The 22,734-nt window shown below is 41.6% G+C and overlaps 1 protein-coding gene across 3 annotated transcripts in view; it reads left to right on the forward strand.

Annotated features, from left to right (window-relative positions):
* TENM3 (teneurin transmembrane protein 3) overlaps positions 1-22,734 on the forward strand; it is a 407,467-nt gene that overhangs the window by 227,244 nt on the left and 157,489 nt on the right. For all 3 annotated transcript variants that reach the window (XM_037055127.1, XM_037055128.1, XM_037055129.1), the window contains exon 3: positions 13,214-13,451. In XM_037055127.1, coding sequence (XP_036911022.1) covers positions 13,214-13,451 — 238 coding nt within the window. The remainder of the gene's footprint in view (positions 1-13,213; positions 13,452-22,734) is intronic.

Consider the following 22,734-nt stretch of genomic DNA (forward strand, 5'->3'; position numbering starts at 1 on the left):
GCCTAACCAGCATTTGGTAATTTGTGTCCACTCTGTTCGTGTACCACGTATTTCTCTCGCTAGACAGACACCGAACCTGCTGCCTGATGAACGAGGGCTCTGTGACCTACGTGTATGTGGCACATATTCTGATTATAATAAAACAATTTACTAAAATATTTGGGTAAAATCAAGTATATTCAGGACTGTGCACATGAGAAAACGACAAATTCAAGTAGCATATGTGTTCCTGAGAAGTAAATTCTAGTAATACGTTTCCCATTAGTTTTAAGAGTCATGGCGATTTTCACCGGAAAGGCATATTCATTGAAAACCCTAAGCAGTTTTTCGGAAACCTGAAAAAGATTTCTGAAAACAGCCTGCAGTAAAAATCACACACGCTTCGTAAAACACTACTTGGTAGATATCACTTGCACCATTAGGAACTAAGCGACAAAGGATGTAATTTCAGTCCTGGCATGCAATATTAATTGAGAGCCTTTTCAAACATCTTGCTGATGGGAACGATGACAACGTGACATTGAAGAATTGTGAGCTAAAGACATCTATCTTAATCAGATTTTCAAAGTAATGCCATAAAACATAAAGTTGTTTCATCCGTCTTTGCATTTTCACGTGTTTCTGTGGGAGCCTCATTTTCTGGTGTGTTCCTTTAAATGCAAAGAATGCAGATTCTACTTAAAAAGCACCAGTTCCGTTTAAAGTACTGAAGCAAATTTTAACCAGCCATTCTGCATACACAGGGGGTTATTTCTGTAATAATGTGCATTCTTTTTGTCTTTTATGGTAGTCGTACATTATCCTAAGTAAACACTCAATGATATTAAGGGATATTTTTGAAAATTAATTAGGTGTATATACGCCTTTATAAATTTATAAATTATAAAAGAATGTTTTTAACGACTTCCCTTGGAAAGAAATTGTCTTATGGACATAGTCACACTTATCTTTGGCCAAAAATACATACATATATATATATATATATATATATATATATATATATATACACACACACTGTAAAAAATATTAATGGTTTATTTGAATAAAGGGGGAAAGTCTGGTAAATAAGACCTCTCATTAAAGTAGTAGTTTATAAAAATACTTTAATGTGTATTATTTCCATTAATCCTCCCAACACTTGTATAGAAGTGATTATTATCTCCATGTTCTAGCTGAGGAATGAGAGAATTTAGAATATGAAATTGCTTTGCTCAAAGTTACAGTTATTAAATTTCAGACAAGGGTCTTGAACCCAGGTGTTATGGACTGAGTGTTTCCCCGAAAACTTATATGGTGAAGACCCCCCTCCCCCCCCCCCAGACTATATCTGGAGATAGAACCTTTCAAGACCTAATGAAGGTTAGAAGAGTTCATCAGGGTAAGGTCTTGATTTGGCAGATTTGGTGTTCTTAGAAAAGAGTTCTCTCTCCCTTCTCCATGTGAGGGCACGGGGGAGAAGGCGGCTGCCTACAAGCCAGGAACAGAGCCCCCCACCCCCAGACACTGACTCCGTGGGCCCTCAGTCAGGGACCTTCGATCACCAGCACAGTGAGAACGTGATTTCTGTTGCCTAAGTCACCCAGTCCATGATGTTTTGTTACGGCTGCTCCTGCAAACTAATTCCCCAGGTCTTCTCTCTTTCTTTTTTAACATTTTATTTATTTGTTTTTAGAGAGAGAGGGAGGGGGGAGAGAAAAAGAGGGACAGAAGCATTGGTGTGCAAGAGAAGCATCAATTGGTTGCTTCTTGTGTGCCCCTAACTGGGGAGCTGGACCACATCCTAGGAATGTGCCCTGACTGGGAATCGAACCGGAGACCCTTCAGCTCACAGGCCAGCACTGAACCCACTGAACCACACCAGCCAGGGCCAGCAGATCTTCTTTAATCTCCTCCAAGGTGGATCTAAGCTCATTTGCCTCTTTTATGGAAAAGTTGAATAAACTAGCACTAAAATATCTGTAGACCTTTGAAATAAAAGATCAGAAGCTCTGTGAGGGGATATCTTAGTCCCCGGCTTCTTTTGAAACCTCTATTTTGAGAGGAAGGTTTCTAGAGGCAATTAGCACGGTATGAAGAGTCACAGCCTCAACAAAGGCGCAACAAAGCCTCTGAAAACACACGTCATTAATCTCCTGAACAATAATCCTGCCTCCCAGGGCTATCGGGCTCTGCAGTTTCCAGAGCACTTCCACGCACGTGGTTTCATTTTGATATCTGCGGCCCTACTGTGTCCTGTATTTAGTAGTCCTCTCACTGAATCATCCCGCTTGCCACTGATGCTCAGTCATTAAAGCTGAAGGAAAATACATATTTAGAAGAGGCTTTCAGTGTCATGCATGCACAGAAGATTACCCCCAAATCATTCATGACAGAGGAGGACATTCAGCAAGTATGCCTATGTCAGCTCCAACGACAACCCTCTTTCGCTTCTAATCGAAACGCATCGTTATGGGGTTCCCGTTTAACAGGTCTCTCTGATTGCACGTGGTGAGAAAGCAGGACATACACTCGTGGGTTCAGGTGAAATTTCTTGCACCCACGTAATATTTCACGTTTGGGACAACCCACAGCTCTTCCCGCAGCTCGGAGTATGACTTGAAGTTTGATTTCAATATAAGACATTGATAGACAATATGGACTCTCTAAACTGCAGATAACAAATGTGACGTCAAATACTATGCTAGAGTAGACACCGCTGGTGTGGTGACTGCCGGGTGGAAGAAAGATCAGCAGGTTGCTGGGTACCTTCCGTGTGTTCACAGATTGATTATTTCTCCTGCGCTTGCTGAAATATTTTTAAAAAATAAAGTCTAGAAGGTGCAGATAAAGTAGGTGAAATCTCTTTTTTCTAAAACCGATTAACTGCAGTTTTCAGATTTACTGTAATTGTCATCATAACATTTAAAACACAAGCCAGACTTAATTTAACTTTGAAAGTTGCATCCTGGTTTTTTACATACTTGTTTTCACAAGCAATTTTCGTGTGGATATCTGAAGTAAATTTGCTGTAAATGATTTTCACTAGATGTATCTTAACATGGTACAGGTTGCAACAAAGGGTGATACAGGGTGGCTTATTTTTAGCATTGATAAGACCAAATGGTCGGGCATTTATGGCATGAGTTAATATGGGGGAGTTTTCGTAATATCGACATTTGCAATAATGGTTACTCATTGTCCCTGAAATGTTTTCTATGTGTAACTTAATATGATCGCTTTTTAAATTACCTTAACTTTTTAAATACTAATGACACAAGCTACTATGTTTGAAGAAAATAGGATGCATTCTGTAAAATAAAGAGAATTTTAAAGCTAGAAAACTTTAGAATGCATTGAATAGTCCTCTTCCTCCCCCCGGCCACATTTTTACAGAGCAGAGAAGCGGAGACCCCGAAGTCAGTGGGTTTATATGGCGCTACGTTGGGTGGTTTAAGCAGGAGCTCAACCCTCTGTCCCCGTTTGCTTTCCAGTGCTCTTTCCTCTCCACCCGACGACATTGGCCTTGTGGTAGAGAATGCCTCCAAGAAGCTCGCCATTCCTGCATGATGTGAAGTATTCGGTGGGCTCTCCTTGTTCCTCGTGAACCATTTGTCACTGCTTTTAGCTGCCTTCGGTCTGTCTTTATCCATAGTTGAACATGTGCTTCGTATATAGTGTATCATATATTCCACTTAAAGTCCATAAATGGTCATTGCACAAAAAGTCAAATGCTCATTATGAATGAGAGAGGAGAGAAAAGTGTTTATTGCTTGTTTTTCAGCAATTTTTCATGGTCAGCATTGGGACAGCTTCTTCCGTTTTTGCTTACTTTCTCAAGTGAAATATTTTTCAATGGGTAGAAAAATATCCTGAAACATACACTGGAACATTCCAAAGGCAATTTTTACTCGGCTTTAAGGCATGTATAATAAATAACTTTCATGCATAGTTCCCTAAGAAATACTTAGGCAAATCTCAGAATTTCAGTAGGGGATAATACATTTGCGGCATTACTTGCGTTGAGCACATTAAAAGATGAACTACTTGAACAAGCAGAGGTAGCCATTGGCATGTGTTTCCACCCACTGAACTTGGTCAGGGTGCTTGACCTTCTAGATTAACTACGTACTTTTGAGCAGCAACTCTATAAGCCAAGTATCTTCCAAAAGAACTTAGTGCCATGCAAAAGAAGTTACCTTTTAAATAAAACAAAGGGGAAGGAAGCTGTTATCCAATAACCAAAAAGAATAACAGAAATAATTCATATGAAATGAGAGAGGAGTGAATTCATATTCATATGATTTCACATCCCTAATCATAGTGCTAGGAACTTGGAAGGAATATGTTTTAAAACCTCTGAAGGAAATGCCGTTCTTGGCTTCTGGAATTCGTACTGCTTTTATGTTTTGCTTTCTCATTCTACTGGGTTGGCTAGAAAGTTTAGGGTTTTTTTGTACAGTGGCTCTATAAGTGCTTAGTTGTCTTTAACTTCATTCAAAACAATTGTGTTAGAAAGTATTGTGACAGTGCGCATTTAAAAGAAACTTAACAAAATTGGTGAAATTTTACACAGCCATTTTAATACTGAAGGCGGAAGAAAATACCCATTCTGGCATATTATGCTTTATTACTTAAAGAAAGGTAAAAATGCAAATGAAACACAAAGGAGATTTGTGCAGTGTGTGGAGAAGGTGCTATGACTGATCAGACGTGTCAAAAGTGGTTTGCGAAGTTCCTCGATATTCTTGACATTTTGGCCAAATAATTCTTTGCTGTGGGGCTGTCTGATGAATCGGGAGACATTTAGCAGCACTCCTGGCCTCTACCCACTAGAAGCCAATAGCAGGAAATAGCTAACATGCTCAAAATATCCAAATCAATCAAGTTATTGGTGAAAATGAAAAATGTGTCTTCTCTTTTGTGGAAAAAGCTAAATGGACTTTTGGGCCAAGCCAGTATCTCTTTTCTCTCCAAACTACTCCTACGTATGAAAGCACACCTGACCTTTCTCATGCCACCTGAGTGTCCTCAGTCCCTTTTCCACTTTACTGGTCCTCTCTACACCTATGTCTAATACACTGTTTAAATCATCCGGGACCTATCCGATTTCGGTGGCTACATTTTTCATATTTGTATACGTTGTACTTTTAACAAAACTGCCTTATATTTCTCTTAATGCCTTATTCTTATATTTTATAATTTTTAAGTCCTTGATTATTCTAAACATGCTTACAGTTTCCTCTGATGGATGTATTATCTAAAGTTTTGGAGGAGATAAAAATTCCTGCTGTTGATTTTCTGTGTAGGTAGCATTTGGCTCAGGTGGATGGTGCCCTTTGCCATTTTAGATTGTGAATTCACCGAAAGCAGAGTTGCATCTCTGGAAATCCTGCGTGACGTGGGCTCAGTGCATATTCTTTTAAAGCAGTTTTGCATTTAGCTCTGCTGGTGCCTCGGGAAAGCGCATTGCTGATGCAAGACCGCTTGTTGTAGTAATTCTTGGCTCAGGATGCCAGCACTCCGTGGATGTAAGTTTTAACCTCAGGCATCCCAGGGAAGCCGAGGACAGTGGTGAAAATTTTCAGTTGTTTTGTTCCCCATCCAGAGCTTAAGACAACACAGCAAGATTCCCTATTGTTCCATTTACAGTGAAGTTTTTTTTTCCCAATCCATTCTTAAACTGAGGGCATAGCACTCCAGGGGTGCAGAACTCAGGTAGGGGTCTCAGCAGCGGTTGAGTCATTGTTGACTTCATCCTCACACATCAGAATAGTTCCAGAGGGCGGGCAGTTCTCCTCGGGGAAAGCACCAGTGTGGGCTCGCAGGCAGGCGGCATTTTGTCTCCCCCTCTGTTCCTGGCTGATCCTTTCTCCCCAGTTCAGTTGTATTAACCTAAAGTGTCAGTTTCACGGTTGGGCTGAGATGATTTCACGGTTATCCTCGGTTGCCACATTGTCTAGAGTAGATAGTACAATGCACCCTCAAAGAAAAAAAGAGAATGCGAAGATTTAAAGACTTGTACTTTGATGATTTCTTCTAATCTTCATTTCAAAGAATGACCCTAAAGAAGTTAAACCAAATTCTCAACTAACTCAGTAAGTGTAGTAAATCCGTTCATCTGTGCCCGCTTAAATAATAGCTTCTGTTGAGTACAAGTCTTCCTCTTACACCTCGTTTATCTCTAAGGTTTTTTCATGCCCAAATGTGTTTATATAAATGGCCTTACAATAAATTGTCTAATGATGGTGACAAGAATAATTCTGTTTACTTATATGGGATGTTGCGGTTTTTAAAGCACACTTTTGAAAATGTTCATTTGGTGTGCATGCAGCTATCTGAAATGTTCATGACAGATAATCTGTGGTAACAGTCTTTGCACAGTGTCAAATTTTAGCCAGAGACTGGCACAGGTATGGAAATGGACGATTCATTTTCCAACTCTTGGCTTCTGTGAGAATCACAGATAAAATAATGAACCAGAGTAGTAAGTTTTTGCGAACATTTCCAAGTGAGGTGAGGTTTTCCTTCACCAATTTTTATTACAGCATTTAAGGTGGTTACCTTTTTAATATAGTATTTTGGAGGTCAGGTAAGAAAGGAGAAGAGCAGAAAGCACCCTGAATATCTACATTTTTTGCTCTGACCAGAATTCCACTGAGTTTTGGTCTTAATAAAACCATGTATTTCCTTAAGTTAAAGTCTCCCCATTTATAAGGAAGATTCTTGCTACTTAATACTTTTCTTCATAGGGAAGTAATGACAACTAAGTGTCTGCAACATATATGGTATTTTCTGGGCAAAAGAGACATTTTTATATGTAATTTACTGTTTTCAGTGTCATATATTTTTGTGATTTCTAATACATCCTTCCTACTAGATCTTAAAATATAAGTAGCGGAAGGAGATGTAGTTAACAAAGTTTAACATTAGAAAATCAACGGGAAGCCGTTTCCTCCATAAGGCCATTGAGTTAGTTCATAATGGGACAAGAGAGTAAGCTAAATCCAAACTTGAGGTTGGGATTTCCAAAATCAAACACTATGATTTGGCCCTCGTACTCTAGGCTTATACTAACTAGCCTTGTATTCCAGAGCTAGGAGTGATACCAGCTCTGGTCACTCTAGTTAAAACTGTTAACCAGGGGTGGGCACTAACTCAGTGCCAACAGGAATTTCCAATTTGGGGTGCCGTGAAGAAGCAAGTGGGACGGCTTCGGTGTTCCAGCTTAGCCAGGGAGACACAGCCTTCCGTCTCCAGTGGAAAGGGAAGGACACTTCCTGAGCCAGCGAGGAGCCGACTTATATGGACAGGAGTTTCCTCCCCTGGTCCCTGATTGGGATGTCCTCATGCAAAGGAAGACTACAAATTCTCAAAGTTTTGTTGGTCCAAAAGTTTTATTTCTCTCTCTACCACCCACTTTCCTCTCCCCCTCCTGCCCTCCATCCCCCTCCCTCATTGTCGTCTTTGTTAGAAGATTTGACTCGACTGTGAACAGGTATTTTAAAGCAGCACAGGGACCAGCTGCTAGCTCTTCTCACCCTTCCAAATTAGGGGCCTTCTTCCCTGGGGACAGTTGCAGGGATGGAGGTGGGTGGGACGGAGCCATCACAGTAGCTGTGGGGACGCTCAGCTCAAAGCAGGTGCCTGCCCCGGCCTCCTCCTCCTCACCCCTCAGCCCCCCAGGAGAGCAGAGGCACAGGCACACGAGGCCCCAGGAGGCTGCGACCGCCCGGAAGGCATCTGTTCCTCTCCCAGCTTTCCTGTTCCAAAGTCCCTTCCCACTCCGCTGCCCGAAGACCACATCCCACGGCCCTTGGGCAGAACTCAGGCAGGCGCTGGAGCTGGGTTGCACGTCATGGTCCAGAAGTGCCAGTGGCGGCTTCTACCAGCAAACCAGCAAATAAGCCCAGATATGTTCAAACCCTGGAATTCCTTTTAAAAAAATTATTGGCCTGATTCTGCAGTCACACCTGGGTCTCTTTCTCCCAAATTATGGGAGAAATTCTTGCTTGCTGCCTATTAAAGGGAAACGTTTTCTTCTCAGACAGACTTGGTCGTGTGCTCTTGCTTCCTGTGACAGTGGTCGGGGTCACTGACCAGGCTCTGCCGTAACTTCTGCCTCTTCCCCACCATCGAGACGTTACCACTTCGCACTTACTGTACGTGGAGCACCCGCATCTCTTACTACCTTTAAATAAGCACCGTGAAGTAAATGCAGCTCAGGGAGTTCTGCAACTTATTCAGGGAAAGACCCCACTGAAAAAGAAATACCCCAGGGAAACCACACGTCCCATATTTATTGTCGTTTGTCTCTATAGCATCTGCCACCTCCCCGATTCATCCACACCTCCCCGGAGTTGGTAGGAGAAGGGTCCAGAGTTTCTTCTCTTCCCCTGCAGAGTCAGTAAGTCCAGCATTCGCCCGGAATTGGGGTTTTATAAGTCGCCAGTGCTGGAATCTACCCTCTTAGCTTTGCGGTCTAGCAGGCGACACCCCTTATTCGGCCCCAGTCAGTGCCCCGGCTGCTCGGTTTGACTGGTGAGCCGTGATGGCCCTGGCGAAGAGCTAAACTGTTTGGTAATAATCAGCTGAGTAAAATGACCGATATCTTGTTATCTGATATTTACTAATCGTATAATGTGAGCTTTTTCAATATAGCTATAATTTCTGTCTAATTCATCAGATACAAACAAGCAGTGGTTGGGCTGTTGTGGAAGTTGTATGAGCTGGAGGAACATGTAGAAAGAAAAAAAGTGGACCGAGTCAGGGGGCTGGTTGGGAGTGATATGTAATTTTCAGCACGCATAGTGCCGTTTTTATTTTTTAAAAAGGTAGGGAAAACTATTTTGAAAATGGAACTTACACCCTTTCTTACATGTTTTATCTAGAGCATGTCTAACATAAGCTTAAAAAATCCAAGGACAGTGTACTTGATTTGGTAACCGATAATGTATACTTTTTATATTACCTCGTATCTTATATAATTATATATGTTATATAATATTTCTATTACTTGCACATATTCAGAGGTAGATTTAAAATACTGGAAACTCTGTCATGGTTCTGAAGAAATACTCCTAAAAACACTCATGGGGTGAGTGACTTCATACCCTGCCCCAGGCGTTATTACTGCAAAAATGTCACCAATCACTCAGCACATTCGCAGTACGAGGCTTAGTGAAGTTCCTGAAAAACACCCAGGGAAACTTAGGTTAGAGTCTCTGCCCTTCAGTATGTAAGAATTTCGTTGGGGAAGTTAAGACCTATCTGCAATTGTCTTACCATCAAAGGCAATACAGGCAGACTCGGATTTCTACCCCTCCAACCTCTCTCCTTTGACTTCTTCACAAATCATCGTTCTGTCACGAGTATTTATTGTGTGTCTATTCGTACGTGGTCCTTAGGGGGCTGACAAGTGAATTGGGTGTGAACCTGGCCCCTGGAGAATCTAACAGGGGACATGAAACCTATAAGATTGGTTATAATAGAGAAGAAAGCGAAAGAACCATTGAAAAAGGGAACAGGTAAAATAAGACTCAGAGAAGAGATAGCTGACTTCTCCTTCAGGAGAACAGAAGGATTGTTATCGTTCTTAGAACTTAATATCCATAGGATTTGGATGTGGAAAGATGGAGGAAAATGTCTTTCTGGTTGGAAGTGACTAAGCATCAGTGGAAACGTAAGGGGGACATGGAGGGAGCAGCAAATCTGACCGAAAGAAAGACGTGGTGAAGGGGATCCACAGGGAAATGTCTGCAAAAATATTTTGGGCTATCTTTGAATAAGTACAGCTTTCACCTTTAGAGTTCATTGTGTGTATTACAGTCACAAGAAAGCCATTGGGAGTGTTCCAGGAGTAAAATGACGTGTTGAGAGCCGTTTCAGGAACCTGGTGATTCTGGGAAGTCCACTTGCCCCATCCGTAACTCAGAGTCACTATAATCCAAAATTTTTCCTCAAATCAATGCAAAGCCTGTACCACTGGACTAGCTTAAAGCCAAGGCAGCCGTGGACGTTTCGGGTGCTCTGAGGTGGACTGGCCCACCTGTGTTAGGTTCTTGGCGCTTATGTCCATGTCTGGACCCTGGTTTGTTTGTGTGAATTTTGAAGCGTGGTCATAAAACTTTCCCTGGACGTTTGGACATTCTTCCTATGAGAACCAAAGGAGCATTTTCTCTCTGTTCTCAGTACCAGTAATAGTCACACTTTCGTAAGCAGACATTTTTTATCTTGAAAACACTCTAAATCACGTACCTCGTCTTGTTTTTCTCTTTGTTTTGGCAACTAGATAATTTAGAACCAGATTTGTAGCCTGCTTTAAAAAATATGTAGAACGATACAGCAGACACTCTGTCCGCTGACCTCACATTGGGCTTTATCTTATCTTTCCCACTTTCAGGTTTTTTGTTATTCTATCTTCCATTCTGGCTATGTTTAATTTTATTTTACGTTGTTATACTTTATAAACTTACTCTATCTTGAATAAGTTGTTATAGATAAATACACACTCCAACCACGGTCGCATCCTGTAAGTTGGCATTGCCAGAGTCAGCACTGAGGGTTCTGGGCCTTTGCTTCTGTTTTCGATCTGCTGCAGAATTTCAATTTCCGGCCATTCGGCTCATCTGCTCCGACTCTGCCCTTACTCTGGTCTGTCAGGTTGTGGATGGGCCTGAGCCTTCACTCTCTGGACCCGTTTTACTGGTAGAGCTCCTGATTCTGCAGTCAAACCCTCTGAGGTCCCCGCAGACAGAACACACGGTGCTGCGATTGCCTGGACAGACAACTGGGAGGAGCGCGAATCTTGAAGGCATGACTCCTCCCTCGGACACCGCCCGCTCCCAGCAAATTCACACTGAGTGGAGGCGGGAACTTGGAGAAAGCCACCAGGACCCTCATTATTTTTGAAACCTTAAATGGAAGCTTTTCCCCACTGTTTATATTTTATTTATTTAAGATTTAGTATCTTAAGTGCAACACAGTGAAATACTTGATGGTAATATATCTTAAAATCATTTTATTTTCAATAGCAATCCTGACACCCCTAATGCTCCACCACTCACACAGTGCTTTTCCTGTCCTGAACAGTGCATCCTGGGAATGTAGAGGCTTGGCCAGCGTTAGTCAGATGACTAAGTACATGAGTGAACGAATGAATGGGTGTGTCTCACTGAATCCTCAAATCGCACTAATAGTTACATGGGGCTTTATTACCTCCAGGTTACAGAGGAGAAAACTGAGGCTTCCTGTCATGATGCCTGACAGAATTAAATGTGCTACTGTGATTTCTACTACACTACTCTTTTCTCTGCATAGTATAACATCTAATATATAATTTTTACTATGTATATACTATATAGAATTAATTACATATTACTAATGATATAGAATAAATTATTCTATATATGATATATGGAATAACTCACATATTTCATATTCTGTATTACATATATGGTACATGGAATAAATTGTGTGTGGTATAACACCGCTCTTTCTTCGAGCCACAATTAAAGACACCGAGTCATCTGACCCTACTTCCTTCTGTTTAGGCACAGTCTTAGTACTGAATCATAAATCTTCTACGAATTCTAAACGGTTAGTTTCCTTCCTGCCAACACCATTAAACCCATGTGCTCATTTAACCCTGCCATTCCCTCAAAGGCAAAACTGAGATTTGGACACATAATTTTTCGTGAGCGTCAAAGCAGTGGGCTGAGCAAGACTTCTCTGGTTTCTAGTGTGGGACTCTTCAAGATGCGAGACTGGGCGAAGAAGCAGCTCTTTTTCAGGGGATACCTCTGCCCCTCCTCTCCAGACTGAGAAATGATCACTTGTTAAGTGGTATGATATGGATTATTAGAGACCACAGGGAGCACGCAGTAATTACAGATACTATATGCTACCGGAAGAGTTATTTTAATTTTTGAACCCTGTAAAGCGATTTGATGATATATATTCAAGCTGTAATGTATCATGCATTCATTTCATACAACCAGAATTACAGTGTTGGTCTGTAATATTTGGCTTAATCACTGCTGGGGTTCACGTTGTAGCTAAAAGATAATCGCTGTGTTTCCTGTTCTCCTTTAATAAGTGCATTTACATTAATAGCATGACTTAACACATCACTTCAAGATTATAGTGCCCTTTGAACTGCACTGAGTAAAAAATTAATATCTTTTGTGTGCAGAACCGTAATAAATTTGGCATTAAATTAAGGAGTCATCTGTCTGTTTCCTAAAATGTAGTATTTGTGAATTCTGGCACTTTCAAAGCTAGATAATATGATTGAAAAGTAGGTCTCAGAATTTGTGAATTTTAACTTACGACTTCTTAGCTTTAGGTAATTCTTCCCTGGTTACAGGTTAGCCTTGTGTTTACATTTTGAAGTTGCCACATCCTCTATGAACAAAATTCTGGTTTAGAACAAAATTTTCGTGCCCCCGACACAGCGGCCCATGCCACTCTGGTCACCTCTGACTTGCTCCGAAATGGAGTTCTCCTGTGCATTGTGAAATTGGAAAATCTGTTCTGTGTGTGTTCTAATGGGTGTAACGGTCATTAAGTCTATGAGTCTTCTGACGTGGTAATCAGATGTGATTCAGTCTGTTAAATATCCATGAAACAACATCTGCTCCGCGGAGTGACCTTCTGCTGAAGAATACTTAGCGTCGTCTAGTGGATCACGGTGCAGATCTGCCGTATTTGGAATGTATGCAGCCAGAGGAGTCTACTGCTGTTTAGCAACTAGCATGTAATAATTTATTGCGGTTAAATAAAGCTTTAAAAAAACTCCATTAAATAATTATAGGGATTATATGCATTTCGAAAACCTTTGTGTTCTACTGAAATTACCCATTTAATTTCAGGGTTGGTTTGTTTAAAAAAAAAAGCTGGAATCTAAAGGCACATTAGGAGAGCTGTCAGATGCTGTTTTCTGTAGGTGTTAATAAAACCAGATGAAAAAAAAATCTGAAACAAATTAAAACCAAAAGCAGCTTTACCATCTGTTGTATATTAATTAGAACTTTGTGTATCAAGGGTAAACTTGCTCTTAGAGAATGTCACTGAACACCCGCTTAATAGAATAATATGCAAATTTATTAGGTTACGGATTTACATGCAGTTTCTAACTCTAATTCGTATACGGCGGATCCCCAAGAAATCGGCGGTGTGGGTAGGTATGGATGTTCCCATACACACGTATATAATGAGTTTTCTTCTTTATTTTCAGAGCAACCTGCCAACAACCAAGGCCAGTCCACTCTGCAGCCATTGCCACCTCCCCATAAGCAGCACTCCGCTCAGCATCATCCATCCATCACCTCTCTCAGTAGAAACTCCCTGACGAATAGAAGGAACCAGAGTCCGGCCCCGCCGGCTGCTTTGCCCGCCGAGCTGCAAACCACACCCGAGTCCGTCCAGCTGCAGGACAGCTGGGTCCTTGGCAGTAATGTACCACTGGAGAGCAGGTAACTCCTCCCCAGGAGGCCTTCGGAGCGCCTGGTTACCAGGGCTACCCGGAGCATGCGTGTTCTGTGACAAAATTTTAAGATAAACACATCCAACTCTTTTCCTACTAAGAGAAAGTTATCAGACTTACATACTCTAGCTTGTGTTTCCTCAAAGCAGTCCAAGGTTGTTGGTAATTTTTGGGTTGCTGGGTCATTGAAATTGTCCTTACTGTTGTTTTTATTCCCTTGTGTACAAATCAGCAAACAGGTTTAGAAGAGAAAAGAGATATAAAATGTGATTCTCAGTCCCACGGTGCCGTGAACACATTTAGTGTCTGCTTGGTCCTAGACATCCCTGCTTTTCAAAGGCTGGACTGTGTCCATCCCATCACACATTCACAGTGGACTCCCATGTGACGCTACTTCAGCCTCGAGTCAGGTGACCGCTCATTAAGGATATGTGAGTTTCTTACAGTATGGAGGGATGGGACCCGCTCGCTCAAGCTTCTCCCGTCATTCTCCCCTAAAATATTCCAGCCACTCTTACACAGTCCATTAGCGAGTTCTTCCCGAGGATGAACGGAGATCTCCCGTTCCAAAACTTCTATCCTCCGGTTGTAATCTTGCAACCAGTGATCTGTAACCATCCAAAATAATCTTCCCATTTCTATACGATGGCCCTCCTTCTGGAGGCTTCCCCGGTGCCTGCTCTTGTCTGTACTCCTACTGGGGTTTCTGTGAACTTCTTCCTTTGGGACTTCCAGCACAGGTTGGCCCACCCATGGCAGCCTGTCCCTGAAGAAATACAGATCGGTCAGCAGGGTTCCGAGCTCATCCACTTCGGTGTTAAATGTCTCCAGGTGCAAAAATCATTCCCTTTTGCCTTTGGACAGAACCTCAGCAGTTATGTCCCCGCTATAGCATGTGCCACACAAGCGGAGTGTGGGGCTCTACCTCACTGCTCTCTCATCGGCCGCTTTGCAGCCGAGTGCCCTGGACATGCCCGTTAGTACTCCTTTCTGTACTGCCCTCAGCTTCTGCTAGACTCAGAGGGAACGCATCCTCACCACGGAAATGCCGGAAAGAAAGGACTCTGGACATCCTGGGAGAATGTTCCCTAAACTGCTCTGCCCCCCAGAACATCCCCCCACCGCCACTGGCATCAGCTTTTAAATCAGCTTCTGGAAGAAGAAATGGTCTCATGACTCGTATGTTTCTCTTTCTTTTTGCCGTGCGATGCATGATCTAAACCAATTTGGCCCTGAGAATGAGCTGGCAGGAGGTCCTTACAGTTGTCAGCAATAAAGATCTTGCTGTCTTTTCTCTCACTCTTAACCTAAGAACAAGGTCGCAAAATGCTCTTGTCTTTTTATCTATAGCATCAGCTAAGAGTCGTTGAGGTTTATTGTGTGTTTTGTGTTATTGAACACTCTTCTGGGAGAAATTAGAAAGTTCGGGAAAAATAGGCAAGCAGCCGATTTCTCACTTAAGATGGAGTCATGTACACAGACTTTTTCCTTGCTAAGGTTCTTAACACAGAGCTAAATTTACCCACTGCCATTAATTAGCACACACTGCACAACTAATCAACACCAATTCACTACTGTCATTCAGAAAAATTTTATTAGGAAAAAAGTAATTTTGCAGTTGAGTCATCCAATTGAATGTGGATAATTGCTTTGTAGTTGACAATCATTGTTTTGACAAATGTTTATGAAATATGTCAAGTTAAGTCATCAGAAGCATGTTTAATTTGGGGGATGCTCTGAAGAGCACAGGAGCTCAAAAATGTGAGTGTCGGTTGGAGCACTGCTCTCCCTTGAAGCCGTATCTTGTCGAGAGGGGGTCCGGAAGAGGTTTGGAGAGAGAAAAGCTGTCTTCTTGTCCATCCTCACATCGTGCTAACGAATTTTGGTTAATGAAAGATTAAGCAGCTGTTTAGAGGACAACCCATTGCAGCTACATACATGAAGTTGCAGCTGGTTTCTCTGTATTCAGAAATCACTCAGGGCGATGTCAAAGCAACACCGTGGGAAATCCCATTTCGAAGCCATACTGGTGGTGAGCCATCACAAATGGCATTTTGTAGTCTTATGAAGTGACATGGGTAGAAAATCTGCCGGATGATATTATCTCATATACGTAAAGAATAATGGATCTAAAACTTGTGTACCATGCGAAAAATGTACATTTGCAGCATGGTTTTACTTTCTCGTGCTCAGGGTCCACGTCTTATGCCGCTGCTACTGGAAGAACGTGGCATGTCACCTCGCAGGCACAGGAGGACGTGGCCCTCAGCAGCGACCTGCACACAGCTCGCCACACTGACAGCGTTGCTGTGGTTTCTCTAATGGTCTCACCCAGCTGGGCTGGGAGGTGCAGGCCCCGTCTTCTTCATCATTGATTTTCCTTTTTTCCATTATGCTTCCCCACTGAGCGTGATTCTCAGGCCCCGTCTCAGCTATATTAACAACTTTATCTAGACCTGTGTCTGCCTTGAACAAGTTTTTAATCTACTGTACAATTTCTTCTTTGGCTGTTTGGTTTTTTTTTTAATATAGACTCATTTTACTGATACTCACTTTTCGGAAACTGCCCTTTAAAGGATATAAGCTATCAAGTATGAAATTCGGTGTGTGCAGCTAAGAATCTCTCTATTTTCTCTTCGTCTCCTCCCCTTTCCTCCTGGCAACATATTGATAGTAGTTGGTTACAAACTGATGTATAATAATCCAGGGGAATCTCAGCAATGTGCAGAATTTCAGCTTCTTGGAGGCTGTAGCAAAGACGTAAATATTCCCTGCCTTGTCCTATCTGTTTTAGTATAGCTTTCATTTTGATTTGGTAAAAAGCAGCTTTTTCACCAGCCATTTCTCGCCGCCATAGAAGTGTTTATTTCCTTTCTGTAATGAAGTTAACATTTGCCTCTGCTGGAGATAGACGCTGTTCTTGTGGCTGGGACTCTTCTCGACAAAGAGCAGCTCTGGTCCGTAATCTCCGGTGAGTTTCGGGGCTCCTGGAGTTGCCTGAAGATCCACACGAGCGTTCGGAGTTTATCCGCATGTCTTCACATCCTCACCATCACCCAGGCATAAACATCAGTGCCTCTGCACGATTCTAACACTTGCTTGGAGTTTGCCTTGAAAGCCCTCTTCTTTGAGTTCGCTGTTTCTTATACTTTCTATAACTCACCATCAGGCCATTTGATAGTCTGTGGCTTCTCCTTTGTTTATTTTATACTCCAGCTGCTTCAGTGCATGGTAATAGCCAAGACCAGACTCTGGAGCAGCTGAGCAAAAGCTTAGACCTGACCCCGGCAGCACAGCATTTAAAGGGCCAGTACGGGGACTCTCCTCCAGAAGCCCTGACCTTCGACAACCGTCAAGTTAAGCCTGCGAGGTCCTCGTTTATAGATATGAATTAAGTAGCCTAGCCGTTCCCTGTTAGATGTTAACAAAATGGTTCATTTGTAACCATTTAATAAAACATTTATTAAACTCTTGTTTTATTATGAAGTGTACTTTGGCATCGATGGTTCATTAGTTATGTTCCCATAGCGTTTTACCTTGTAGTTCAAGTAATGCTTTGCTAATTATTAATGTATGAAATTGCATATTAAATTACCTTTTTATTACTGCGTGTTTAATTTAAACATCAAGATGTCCTGGGCTGCTTTAATGGGAAATCAATGGCTACATCTTTAAAAACATAAAATACCTAACCAGAAGTATAATTTACTAAACTGAAGTTCCCTTTTTTCTCCGACTTTAATCTTCACTCTCAGTGGTCCTAGAGAAAGTCCCGTGGGCATCAGGCCTGCCGGCCTGGCCCGTTAGAAGTCTAGGCAGCAGCCTCCACGCTGCAGCCATGTCCAATCGGGGGACATTTTCCCGGTAGAAACACTGCACCTCCACCTACGAGTGATAACCAGCTACCTTTAGCAAGGTACGATGTAGTGAGACTCTCCATCGTTGAAGGTATTAAGTAAAATATCCCCGAAGAGGTAACCCACTGACTTAACTTTACTGTGTGATGTCTTATCCTTTTGTTCAAGTTTGGGGAGAGAGACCCCAGGGTACCTGTAAAGAAAGAGACTATCACAGAATGTGGGAAAGAGATGCAAAAACAGAGAAGCTGAGATTACTGAATACAAACTGCAAAACTACTAAAATACAACCTGCAGGCCTGGACCTGAGCTAAGAAAGTCTTAGTTAATATTTAAAAGTCTCGCCATCTCCACTTGTTAAAAAGAAATAACAACCAAAAATAAGCCATGTTAAACTCATCTAAAATTATGCACTAATAAATAGTAGAAGTCAGCTGGATTCTAGATCTTTTCAAATATTTTACCTTGAATACGTAGGGTAGTTCTTAGAAGGCCTGTAAAGGGATGTGCATGCATCTATGGGAGAGCAAGCTGTGGTGTATGATGGTTTGTAGGACGTGTTTATGCTTAAGCCTCATTTCAATTTGTGGCTTAAAAGCCTTGTCTCGGTGAGAGGAGGAAGCTATTCGAGCCCAAACTCAGTGCCTGTGCGCTATGGTGACCACCCAGTTCATCACCAAACCGGGACAACTGGAGAGTGAGAGGAGATCGGAACAACAACCCTGGAACGGCAGGCATACACTGAGGCTGTCCCAGGCAGAGAGGGATGTATGGTTATCCTGATAATTCCAAATTTCCGATGGTCAAGTGACTTCAAAGCCCATGATGCCTTTATACCTAAGGGAAAGAATAAGACAGAGGTCAGTGAGGGGCAGTGGAGAGGCAGCCATCAGCGGAATACAGGTGTGACTCCCAGCTTGAACTTTTCTCATTCCTATTGCCACCTCCTAGCAAATGTTTAACCCCTTGTCAGCGCCTTTGCAGGAGAAACTTTCGTTGACCGCCAAAATATATAACTCCTAAAATAATGCAGAAGATATTTATCTTTATTTTCTTTTCACAATATCAAGAGAATAGGGAGCATATATTGAAGTTATCATACCGAATGAAATTTTTTCAAAACGTTCAAATTTCATTTTTAAGTGTACCATGGTAGGGTTAAAGGTAACCTGTATGTTCACTAGAATGTAAAAGGAGGACACAGTTTGGTCCTGAGTTTACTCCAAGAACGAGCATCCTGTGTGTCCAGCAGCGTTACCACTCGGTCTCCAAAACCGTTCGCTGAAATTCAGACTTCATGCTGTCAGGGACGAGGCTTTCAAAGATGGTTACTGAGATAAGTGACGGCCAAGCAAGATGTTATGGGCGAAATGATGATTAACCAATTGTAAAGCTCCAGCCTCAACCTGGTTGTTGAGCAGGCATCGTGCCAATGTTTATGGAGTCATTCTCAGTTGTCAACGTTGCTGTTCCTCCTCGTGAGTCAACCCTAGTACATCTAGTGGGAAAACAAACACAGAGGAGCAGTGGGAGGAGCATGTGCCATGCAGACAGACCTGTCTTTGGTCCGAGACCCGTCCCGTAAACTATCTATGTAATCCTCTCCAACGTATGGAAATCCAAGGTCAATTTCAATGCAGTAATGATGCCTACTCAAGATAGTGTTGTGAGTATTAAGTGAAATAATGTTAGTAAAGCACATGGTACATGACAGATGCTCCATAAATGTCTTTTAGAAATATGAACTAATAATAACAGCAACCATTGCATATAGCAGCCGCAAAATAACCTAATTGATTAACAGTTGAACAAATTCTTTTATCGTCACATAGCTCCCTTCTTTCCAATGGATAAAGAAACTATTTGTCTTAACTGGAATATTTATAATAACAAATAGTGAATTTACCTTTATGTGTAAGCATTAACAGTCATTTTACCAGAATAAAACCTCTCCAACTTTTCACTATTCATGTCACTCAACAAAAAGTAGGTGAATTTTTGTAGGAAGGAACCCCCAGTCTGCTAATTTTGTTCTTGAGAACAAAAAAAAAAATCTTCAAATTATCATGAAAGGCAACTATTCATGTCCTTGAACCACTTGATTAACTGAAGTAGTAAATGTTTGAAATGATTCAGTAAAAGCCTTTACAGATGCGGTCAGGCCTCCGTTGATTTAAGGTATTGAAAGCGTTCGGTGTCTTTGAACGTGATGAAGGTTCTGCACAGCACAGTGCGGGGGTTGTTTTGTTTAATCGAAGGGAACCGGTTGTTTTTAACAGCAATGAAGATACCAAGAAAACATGCATTCATTATTTGCTGTAGGCCCCAGGGATTTTTAAAACAGTAATTTTAACAAATCAGCCCTGGCCTGATAGCTCCTTCCGTTAGAGTGATGATTTAGGCTGATGGTTAGAGTGTCATCCCAACACACCAAGGTTGTGGGTTCGATCCCCAGTCAGGGCACATACAAGAAGCAACCAGTGAATGCATCAATAGATGGAACAACAAATCAACATTTCTCTCTCACTCCCTCTCTCCCCGCTCCCCCCTCCAACCTCACCCCTCTCTATACTCAATCAATAAAAGTAATCATTGCAAATACTGTATACTGTGATAATGTTTGGTCTTAGATAACCAACCATCTGTAAAAATATTCATATATGACAACCTTAATTCCCACAGTACCAGGGGAAATGAATTTTTAATTACTTCTAACACATTTCCGTTCACTTCTCTGAACATGATCAAAGCAGACAGTCATCTGTGCCATTGGTTCCTGAGGACTTGGGTCACAGCTAATAACTGATTCCTCTCTGTCTTTTTCTGAATATACTGTATTCATTCCAGCCACCTCTCTTCCTTGGCAACTGTTCTGGGAGGTTTTAGTTCTTTTACTCTTCACTGATATTGTCTGTGAACATATGTTTCAGTCCTCATTCCTCCGTGTGTGTGTGTGTGTGTGTGTGTGTGTGTGTTTTATCTGTATTTAACATCATTACTACATGGCGATTTTATCTTTTCCTAGAATTAATTGTCCGTTTTTAAAACTATGGTTTTTTTCCTCTAAAATTCTATCTTCCGGTTCCATTACCAATTAGTAGATACCCTGTCAAAGATAATTGCTCATCTTCTTCTGGGTTTCTTTATTTTGCCTTGACATACTTTTGCCCATTTTTTTTTCTTTCGCCTTTAATCTCAAGCCTGTTTTCTACACCATTCTCAGGACCTTTTCTTCGTAGCCCAAAAGATTAAATTCTCAGACATGCAATTAACCAAGTAATCTTACTACATTCTATTTGATAACCCCTCCGATTCTGCTCTGACCTTCTTTATGATTTCTTAGCATCGCACCTCATATCCTGAACCACTTCAAATACTAGCAGATTCGTCCCATTCCAATTGCATCCTGCACTAACGTGGCGCCGCTTCTCCCTGGTCATGGAGCACCGGAAAAAACATTGGTTTGAGGATAGACAGATCTGTGTGAAAAATCTCAGCATCTTACTCACTTGGGCCCATTACCCTTACATATTTTTCTCTTTTTTCCCCCCATAAAATAGGCTTAATAATAGTTGACAAAGGTTTTGTATGGATTTATCGAATTGTCATATGTAAAGTACCTGGCACTTCAGTTTCTTTTCCTGATTCCTTTCTTGTGCCACACATTTGAAAGTATGCTAATTGATTTAGTATTTATAAAGATAAATGGCGTCTGCCAAGAACTTCCACGTTGGCTGATTTCTGCCTTTCGGCTTTGGAGGTGGCTGTCTTTGTATCATGAGAGCAATCACCTCTTACCAATTTAATTGGGTGACATCCCAGAGGAGGTAAACTGGGAAGTGACTTTTCCACAGACAGGATGGCTTTTAGGAAAAGGTAACGGGAATCACAGGGGAGGGAACGATCTGTGATGGTGGTGGGGTGGTGATATTTCATGAGATAAGGCTTGGATGCCTGTACTCATTGAACACGAAGTATGAAAGTCGCCCAGTGTGCCACCCTGGGACACTTGGCTGTGTCAGAGAGGGTCTGGGGCCATGGAGGTGGCTTCAGAGAAGGAGGGGCTCTCCTCCAGAGCGAATTGCAGAACTGGACTTAATCTTAGAGATTATCTAACCTTTTTAATTCCTTTTAGAGGCCCATTGTGATTTGGAACTCTCTCGTTCTACGGAGTTTGACTTTTCCTAGATTCCAAATAATGCTGAGATTATATACTATCTATTGAAATCTGGCTATTTTTTCTGGTGCTCCAGCAAATGAATTATAAGCTGTTGTTGCATTTTCACATTTTTAAATAAACAAGAACAAAACCTACTAAAATAACACATTTTGCAGACTTTAAGCAGTTTAGAAATTTGAAAATTGTTATAAATGACAATCATGCTTCTTGGTAACAAAATCATACATTGATGGAAATATTTGCAGATGTAAGTTTTAAAAATATTCTCTCTGTACTTTCGAGAAGCGGTACTTTCTCACTCGTTCTTGAATACTACCTTTAGCTCGAAGGGACAGACTGATAATATTTTTTTAGATTTTATTTATTATTTTTAGAGAGGGGGGAAGGGAAGGAGAAAGAGAGACAGAAAAACATCAGTGTGCAGTTGCCCCTCGTACGATTAGGCACCCAAATGGGGACCTGGCCCGCAACCCAGGCACGTGCCCTGACTGAGAAGTGAGGTTGGCAACCCTTTGGTCTGCTGGCTGGCACTCAATCCCCTGAGTCACCCCAGAGCGAGGGCCAATAATACTATTTTTCTCAAAAACATTTTTAGTAGGGCCATGACTGACAGCCACTGTCATCACAGAAAAGATAAGCAAATTTGGAGTTTCCTCCTTGTTATGTATTTAACTCACTTCTAAGGTTCATAGTTATTTTGGGTGCCCTGCCACAAGCTAAGAAAATAACAGTTATGTGGTTAAAAAGGATGTTCAAGGTCAGTGCAGAACTCATCCCGAAGTGTTTTGCAGAATCTTGGACTTAATCACGCACAATCTGTACACTAAGAGGTGAGGCCTTGCCTGTCACCCGCTCTCCTTGGAGAACTCTTCTCTCAGCCACCAGCCATGAGGGCCTTTGCACCAGAGGGGCTCAGTGTAGGCTCTATGGTCGTCAGCGTATTCAATATTATAAGAGCTTAATATCGTTCTTATTTTTTAGATAAGCAATAAATACAAACAGAAGTGTGATCTACACGAGAGATAAGATATATTCCACATATAGAAATGCCCACTGTGTTATGCAACTGGTGAAGAATATAAGTTTTAGGGCAAAATAGGATTGGCTTTGTCCCTGTATCAACACTGACACACTAAGGCTGTTTCCTCATCTTAAAAAAGTAGATTTTATGTCTATAAACACACACACACAGTGTAGAGACTTTGTGGAGTTTAAATTAGGTAATATTTTATTTG

Source organism: Sturnira hondurensis, unplaced genomic scaffold (assembly GCF_014824575.4).
Source record: "Sturnira hondurensis isolate 20B ecotype Veracruz unplaced genomic scaffold, ASM1482457v3 Scaffold0008640, whole genome shotgun sequence".
NCBI lineage: Eukaryota > Metazoa > Chordata > Mammalia > Chiroptera > Phyllostomidae > Sturnira > Sturnira hondurensis.